General features: G+C 44.9%; 1 protein-coding gene across 1 annotated transcript; it reads left to right on the top strand.

Moving 5' to 3' along the window:
* Positions 1 to 3,184: 3,184 nt before the first annotated feature.
* LOC129742884 (uncharacterized) lies at positions 3,185 to 8,491 on the top strand. Its single transcript, XM_055734829.1, has one exon. It carries the CDS (start codon positions 3,185 to 3,187, stop codon positions 8,489 to 8,491), a length of 5,307 nt encoding a protein of 1,768 aa, XP_055590804.1.
* The last annotated feature ends 715 nt before the right edge of the window (positions 8,492 to 9,206 follow it).

Below are 9,206 nucleotides of genomic sequence, written 5' to 3'. Positions count from 1 at the left end.
AAATTTCGGCATTGTTTATACAAAAACTCATATCAAAAACCTATCAATTAAAAATAAAAGTTTTTAATGAATCATCAACTTTCCTCAAGAATTCAAGTATTTTTGAGTGCTGCAAAAATGTTTTAGAAGTTATATTTTTTTACTTTTTTCATTTATCAATTTTTAAGAATTAAACTTAACTGAATTTTAGATATTTTTCAGAAAACATGTAATCTTTTTGCAAGTTTCAACAATTGTGTTAAATGAAATAAAGTTTTTTTTACACTTTCTACAGTTATGTCAAAAGTACTTGTAATGATATCTTTCCTCTTTTTTAAAATGTTGAATTTTAAATTTTTTTAGATCATGCACCATTTTCATCATAATAATATCCCTTTATTGGATGTAGGTTTGTTAGTTAATCAGTTTTCTATGTTTGATTTTACATGAAATTGATACATTTTAAAACTCCTTAACACCAAAACTTCAAGTGTTCGACCAAATTTGATAAAAAATTCGAGTTCATAACGCTAAAATCTACCAAATCAATCATTAAAAAAAAACACTAAAATGCTGTTGCCTTGAGTCATCAATTAAATTATGTAAATTCTTATGGTGAAACGTGTTTATTGAAAAAAAAACTTCCTGAAATGTTTCAAAAAAACTTGTTTTTTTCATTTTCATATTTTGTTTAAATTTTCAAATAAATTAACGAAATTTAAAAGTGTAGTTTTTTTCTCAATTCTTTTAATAACTTGTCGAATTTTTTAGTCGAAATATTTAAATTTGTTACCACAGTAGGCATCGACTTATGCTACCGTGGATACCAAATCAACAAGTGAAAATTATTCATTCTTCGTCAGACCCACGTGCTATCAACACGTTACTCAATTGTTCTCTTTAAAAGTAATAAAATAGTAATTAGTCTAAAAATCCAAGTATTGTTTCTATATAAAGAAATACTTTATTGGCGACGAGTAAATCACCCACGCATTCAAGATGGCAACAACTCAAGAAGTTTTCCAGACTATCATGCGGCAGAATCAGCAGATGGCGGAGCAGAACGCTAGGCTCATGCAGATACTGGAGCGAATCGGCATTCAAGAAGATTCCAGTTCTCCCAAGTCCAGCAGCCCGGAATTCATAATTGAATCCCTGGCCTCCAACATCCGGGAATTTATCTACGATCCGGAAAACGGTCTTGTCTTCGACCGTTGGTACCGGAAGTATGAAGATCTTTTCCTACGAGACGGCGCTAAATTGGACGATCCAGCAAAAGTTCGCCTTCTTCTTCGAAGCCTCAGCGTAAACGTCCATGAGAAGTACGTCAATTTCGTCCTTCCCAAGCACCCCCGTGAGTTTTCCTTCGAAGAAACGGTCACTGTTGGAGAGCGAAGTGGACATATCACCCCGAGGTTCCCATATCACATCTCACACCCGTGAGATATCAACCGATAGCCACCGCGATGACTGATAAAGCGAAGACCGATAACAGATCTGATAAGAGAGCGGAATAATAGCGATCATCTCAACTGGACCCGACGACCTATGACGTCATCTACGTCGATCAACAGCCAGGCCATCGGGATGCTGGTAGTCAACAGAGGAGATGATCAACTAGTTGCGATTGGGCCATCTCCAATTTAGGACGTAGTAGTTAGGATCTGTGTTAAATGTTTAAGTAGTAGCTAGATGTAATAAATTATAAGTCTAAACCGAAATTAAATAGTTGTATTTGGAATGTAAATTGTGGTTATTAAATTCTTTACTGTATTAAATCGTGTATTGTGTTTCTAAATCGGAGTTGTTTGTTAATTTGTGAAACCAATCCGAACATTCTGTGGCTGGCTGCTGCTAAGTGCTGTACAGTGCACGAAAAACCACTGCTCAAAATCCCCACTCGGTCGATGTTGGTGCCTGCCCCGAACCTGAGCTATCGAAGAACCATCCCAAGGATTCAGGTACCCAACATTTTGGTCCTTCGAACCGGATGAGGACCTGACACGGCTCAGGAACATCCGGAATCGCCACCAGATCCATCCTACGTCCCGGTAAATTCAAAAGCGCACAGGGCGCTTTTCATCAACGGTTACAATACCCTATCGCCATTGCACCTGCTGCACGGCGGTATTGTTCATCACTCTCGACGCCATCGCACTGCCAAGTTGGCGTCGCATCATCTCCGTCTGGGCGCCATTCTACTTGAGCGGCGCTATTGTACACAACTTTCGTCGCCATAGCAACTCTGAGTTGGCGTCGCATCATCCACGCCTTGGCGCCATCGCAACTGAAGGTGCTATTGTGAAGCCATCACACTGCTGATTGGGTGCTTCATCATCATCAAGAATTGGAACAATTCTTCATCGGTCGGTTGGAATCTGGTTTTGGATTTTCGATCTGGATACTGAACCTGCGGATTCACCTGTTTTGTAAGGTAATTAAATTATTACAAAGTTCAGTATATGTCCAGTCGAAGCCAACAAGAACGATTCTAACTCCCTATTTCGACATCTCATCCTGCCTTTCGTGCTACTGGAGCACAATTATCATCAACGATCAACTATCCGAAAAACGAGTGACGGTGCCCACCACTGTTCTTCGAAGACTGGCTGCACTAGGGTGCACAATTTTTGAGGAAATCCGCTGGTGTGCTGAGACGAAGAGGAGGCGCCATTAAAGGTTTCTCAGGTGAGTGATAAATTAATCACTACACATTAGTATATGTCGCCGAAGCTCACAGAATATACGCACAAAATTAAATTGAAAATAAATCCTCTTCAACTCAATACACACCGCATCCCTGTGTTGCCTGCTGAGGCAACTCTTTCTGGCTGAAGTCTTCATTGCTTTCTGGAAGTTGGTCGCAATAAATAGTCTTCTAGGTAAGCTTTGCAGTATATGCCTAGTCGAAGCTTTATTAGTTTGGTACTACATGGTCATCCCCCCTTCCTACAACCCTCGCCACACATTTTGCCTGAGTTTGAACCGACGATTGCTAAGGACGTTCCACGCTGATTTTTTGAGACAGTACGTTGTTTTGCGCCGTTAATAGTTTCGTAGGTAAGCTGCACAGTATATGTCAGCCGAAGTTGAATATTCTGGAGACTACATCATTCCTTTCACCATTTCCCGAAATATCTACGAGCGGAACCGAACGTCGTGCCAATTAATCAGCGAGTAAAAATCGTCGACACAGCGAACTACAATGCCTGCAGCATCGAAGAAGGTTGCCCCAGTGCCTCTCGAGGTACTCACTACTAAATATAATGTCATTCGATGCAATTTCAACGATATTTGGAGATTTGTGGAGAAGTTTAACGAGGATTCTTCGGCCAGCTCAATCGAAGTTCGGCTCGAAAAACTTGATGGTCTGTGGGAGAGTTTTAATGAGACTATAATTTCTATAATTTCTCACGAGGAGTACTGCGCGCAAGCCGATGCGTACGAAAACGAACGGCTCGAATTCAGCGATAAATTCTACCATGCCAAATCTTTTCTTATGGAGAAGATGAAGATGAAGCAGGAACTATCGGGTCATGACCAATCTGCTCGTGCGAACGAAACGGTTGCTCATCATTCGCTAGACCATGTGCGCCTACCGCAAATCAAACTCCAAACCTTTAACGGGGATATCGATGAGTGGCTCAGCTTTCGAGACCTTTTCATGTCACTCATCCATTGGAAAACGGACCTTCCCGAAGTGGAAAAGTTCCACTACCTCAAAGGCTGCCTCCAAGGGGAACCCAAAAATTTAATTGACTCTCTTCAAATCACCAGAGCCAATTATCAAATTGCTTGGGATACACTTTTGCGCAGATACAACAACAACAAACATCTGAAGAAACGCCAGGTTTTATCGCTTTTCAATCTGCCTACCCTCAATAAGGAAAACGCTTCGGAATTGCATTCATTATTTGAATCCTTTGAACGCATCGTCCAAACTTTAGACCAAATCGTTCAGCCAACCGAATATAAAGATCTCCTTTTGGTTAATTTACTAACTTCTCGACTTGACCCAACCACGAGGCGTGGCTGGGAGGAACAATCGTCATCAAACGAACAAGATACTATTAAGGAATTATTGGAATTCCTTCAGCGTCGCATCCGGGTGCTGGAAGCACTACCCACCAAACAAGCTGAACCAAGGGGACCTCAGCTGGTCAACAATCCATCGCGACCAAGATTGCTGCCGAGAATTAGTCACAACGCCGTCCAATTCTCGGGGAAGCAATGTGTTGCATGTAACGCACATCATCCACTTTACACATGCTCGACTTTCCAAAGGCTTAAGGTAGCAGATAGGGAAGCTTTGATTCGCTCACACGCGCTATGCAGGAACTGTTTCCGGTCAGGTCATCAGGCGAAGGATTGTCAATCCAAATTCTCGTGTCGTTACTGCAAGGCTCGGCATCATTCGATGGTCTGTTTTAAATCCGACGGGGAGGCAAGGCAGGCGTCAAGGGAACAGCCAAGGAGGCGAGAGGAAGCAGAAGGATTACACGTTATCCAAAATCAGACAGCCAACTTGGCGGCTTCTGGTTCTACGGCTAACACTGCATCACAACGGTTTTCATCACAGGTTCTATTGGCTACGGCAGTAATCCTACTCCAAGACGACGAGGGCAATCAATTTCCGGCACGCACACTCTTAGACTCGGGTTCTGAGAGCAACTTCCTCTCCGAACGAATGAATCAACTGCTTCAGGTTCCGCGACAAAAGGTGGAGATCTCTATTCTGGGAATAGGGCAAACAGGCACGAGAGTAAGGCAGAAGGTTAACGCTATCGTTCGATCCCGAACAACCGATTTCAAACGCACCATGAGCTTCCTAGTTCTACCTAAGGTTACCGTCAATCTTCCCACGGCTAACGTCAACACACAAGGATGGAATTTCCCAGAAGGCATACAGCTGGCAGACCCTACATTTTGTTTCTCGTCTAGCGTCGATGTGGTCCTTGGAATAGAGGCATTTTTCGATTTCTTCTCAACGGGTCGAAAATTTTCATTAGGCGACAACTTACCATCACTAAACGAGTCGGTCTTCGGATGGGTAATCAGCGGTGGTAATTCAAATCCAAGTCAACCTCTACGCATCAACTGCAACGTGTCGACTACTGAGGACTTAGACGCTTTGATTTCTCGCTTTTGGTCCAGCGAAGAAATTGAATTTACCAACAACTACTCACCTGAAGAATCACGTTGCGAGGAAATGTTCTGCAAAACCATCGTACGAGAACCAGGCGGTCGCTACTGTGTCGGCTTACCCAAGGATGAATCAAAACTGAAAAACCTAGGCGAATCAAAAAAAATCGCTCTGAGGCGCCTCTACGCAACCGAACGTCGATTGGCACGCGACGGGGAACTACGCAAGCAGTACGCCACGTTCATGCGCGAGTACGAAGAAATGGGCCACATGAAGAAGGTTGAACCTCACGCTGCAATCAAGAGATGTTATCTACCTCACCATCCGGTGATCAAATCATCGAGCACCACGACCAAACTGAGAGTAGTGTTCGACGCTTCCTGTAAGACGGCTTCCGGTATCTCTCTAAACGACACCCTTCTTGTTGGGCCGGTCGTACAGCAAGATTTACGCTCCATCATTCTACGTTCGCGTACCAGACAATTCATGTTGGTTTCGGACATTGAGAAAATGTTCCGTCAGATAAATATACTCTCGGAGGACAAACCTCTTCAGTCAATTCTTTGGAGAGAATCGCCACTAGAAGAAGTTTCTACCTACGAGCTAAACACCGTAACATATGGCACGAAACCAGCACCATTTCTGGCCACGCGTACCCTTCAGCAGCTAGCGAAAGATGAGCAGCATACTTACCCATTAGCAGCAAGGGCTCTCAGAGAGGACACATATATGGACGACGTAATCAGCGGGGCGGACACGGTGGAGGAGGCAACGATACTCAGGAAGCAACTGGTGGATCTCACAGCCTGTGGAGGATTTCGGTTACGCAAGCACGCCTCGAACTGCTTAGAAGCGCTGGTTGGACTTTCAGATGATGATTTGGCAATTCGAATTGAAAAGGGCATTATTCTAGATCCGGATCCATCGGTCAACACATTGGGACTAACTTGGTTGCCCATTACGGATGAGCTCCGCTTCCGCTTCGAAATTCCTGCTATTGAATCGATCGACATACTTACCAAACGGCACGTGTTATCAATTATCGCTACCCTCTTCGACCCTCTTGGTCTGATAGGAGCAACAATCGTCAAGGCTAAAATCTTTATGCAGCTATTATGGACTCTAAAAAACAATCAAGACGAATGCTTGGGCTGGGACGAGCCCCTACCATCAATGGTGGGTGAGGAATGGAAAGGTTTCCATTCACAACTTCCTCTCCTCAATCAACTGCGGATCAATCGATGCATCATAATTCCCAACGCGGTGAATGTGGAAATTCACTGCTTCTCCGACGCTTCTCAAAAGGCTTACGGAACCTGCTTGTACCTCCGGAGTACGAACGATGAAGGACAGACTCTCACCAGAATACTCACCTCCAAATCTAGAGTCTCCCCTTTGCGGTGTCAATCAATTCCTCGGCTGGAATTGGCTGGCGCTCTCCATGCTGCTGAACTGTACGACAAGGTGAAACATGCTCTCAATTTAAACGCATCGACTTACTTCTGGACCGACTCGACATGCGTTTGGCGCTGCCTTCAAGCGACACCAAGCACATGGTCAACCTACGTGGCCAACAGGGTGGCCAAAATTCAAAATTTAACGGAGGGATGTGAATGGCGTCACGTTCCAGGATCGGACAACCCAGCGGACCTCATCTCGCGAGGAATCACACCGGATGAGCTCATGCATAATCGTTTATGGTGGAATGGTCCACCATGGTTGGAAAAGGAAGCTGAAAATTGGCCAAAATCAATGGATGTGAGGGGCGAGGAAGGAGATGAGGAAAGGCGCCGAACTGCCCATGCAGCTACATGCGCCCAGAAGGGGGAATTTAACGAGTTCTTTATTGCTAAATTCTCTTCATATTACGAACTCATCCGAAGCACTGCAGTGTGGCTTCGTCTAATGAATATTCTTAGAAAATCTCCTCAGCAGACGGTGTGCGGACCACTCACTTTGATGGAGCTGAAAGAAGCAGAAATCCGAATTATTCGAAGTGTTCAGCAAGAAACATTTGCTGAAGAGCTCAAAACACTCACCAAGGATGGAACGGTTCTTAGGAACTCCAAGCTGCGTTGGTTTCATCCGTTCGTTTCCAAGAGTGGCCTTATTCGGATTGGTGGACGACTCAGCAAATCGGAAGAAGCAGAAGAATCCAAGCACCCCATCGTGCTACCAGCGCGACATCGGCTCACCAGAATGATCCTCGAGCAATATCATCTTCGGCTGCTTCATGCGGGTCCTCAGCTCATGCTCAGCAACATTCGCCTTCGGTTCTGGCCTTTGGGAGGGAGAAACGTCGTCAAGCAGATAGTACACCAATGCCACAAATGCTTCCGAGCCAAACCGAAGCCGGTTCAGCAATTCATGGGCGATCTTCCGGCATCTAGGGTTACCATCTCTCGTCCATTTTCCAAAACTGGGGTCGACTATTTTGGCCCTATTTACATTCGACCAGGTCCTCGGAGAACAGCTACTAAGGCGTATGTAGCTATTTTTATTTGCCTCTGCACTAAGGCGGTCCATATGGAGTTGGTGTCGGATTTGTCCACCGATCGTTTTTTGCAGGCACTGAGGAGATTCATCGGGCGACGTTCGTTGTGCTCCGATCTGTATTCCGATAACGGAACCAATTTCGTTGGGGCACGAAACAAAATGCGGGAATTTCTACAGCAGCTGAAATCACAACAACATCGGGATCGCATAACCAAGTTTTGTGATTCGGAAGGAATCAATTGGCACTTTAACCCACCTGGTGGTCCACATTTTGGCGGTCTTTGGGAGGCCGCGGTTAGATCGGCCAAACACCATATGCTGCAGGTCATCGGAGACACACCAAAGTCGATCGAGGACATGCAAACACTTCTCGTTCAGATTGAAGCATGTCTGAACTCGAGACCCATCACACCACTTTCTGACGACCCGAACGATCTGGAAGCTCTCACTCCGGGACACTTCTTGGTCGGGTCTTCCTTGAGAGCACCACCCGAACCAGATCACGATGAAATTCCAATAAATCGGCTCAACTTTTGGCAGCAAATCCAACAGCAACGAAAACAATTCTGGATCCGATGGAAACGCGAGTACTTGTGCCAGCTTCAGGCCCGAGTGAAACGTTGGCGACCATCCACACCGATAGCTGTTGATGAGCTTGTCATCATTTGCGATGACAACAAACAACCAATTCACTGGAAGATGGGACGAATCGTTAAGGTACACCCAGGTGAAGACGGTGTAATACGAGTCGTGACCATCAGGACTGCGAATGGATTATTAACACGGCCGATCGAGAGAGTCTGCATATTACCGAAATTCGAGGAAAAGGGTCAGCAAATACCATCGGAGGAGCCAGAGCAGATTCAACCATAGTCCATCCCGGAATCCATCCCCATCCCGCCCGAAGAGGTTCTCTTTTTTCTATTTTCAGAAACTGCATTTCTGGGTGGGTGAGGATGTTGGAGAGCGAAGTGGACATATCACCCCGAGGTTCCCATATCACATCTCACACCCGTGAGATATCAACCGATAGCCACCGCGATGACTGATAAAGCGAAGACCGATAACAGATCTGATAAGAGAGCGGAATAATAGCGATCATCTCAACTGGACCCGACGACCTATGACGTCATCTACGTCGATCAACAGCCAGGCCATCGGGATGCTGGTAGTCAACAGAGGAGATGATCAACTAGTTGCGATTGGGCCATCTCCAATTTAGGACGTAGTAGTTAGGATCTGTGTTAAATGTTTAAGTAGTAGCTAGATGTAATAAATTATAAGTCTAAACCGAAATTAAATAGTTGTATTTGGAATGTAAATTGTGGTTATTAAATTCTTTACTGTATTAAATCGTGTATTGTGTTTCTAAATCGGAGTTGTTTGTTAATTTGTGAAACCAATCCGAACATTCTGTGGCTGGCTGCTGCTAAGTGCTGTACAGTGCACGAAAAACCACTGCTCAAAATCCCCACTCGGTCGATGTTGGTGCCTGCCCCGAACCTGAGCTATCGAAGAACCATCCCAAGGATTCAGGTACCCAACAGTCACCAAACTCACGGAACTCTTCAGTACTCGGATTTCGCAC

Source organism: Uranotaenia lowii, chromosome 2 (assembly GCF_029784155.1).
Source record: "Uranotaenia lowii strain MFRU-FL chromosome 2, ASM2978415v1, whole genome shotgun sequence".
NCBI classification, from domain to species: domain Eukaryota; kingdom Metazoa; phylum Arthropoda; class Insecta; order Diptera; family Culicidae; genus Uranotaenia; species Uranotaenia lowii.
Note: the sequence above shows the minus strand (reverse complement) of the source record. Positions and strands in the feature narration are given on the sequence as shown.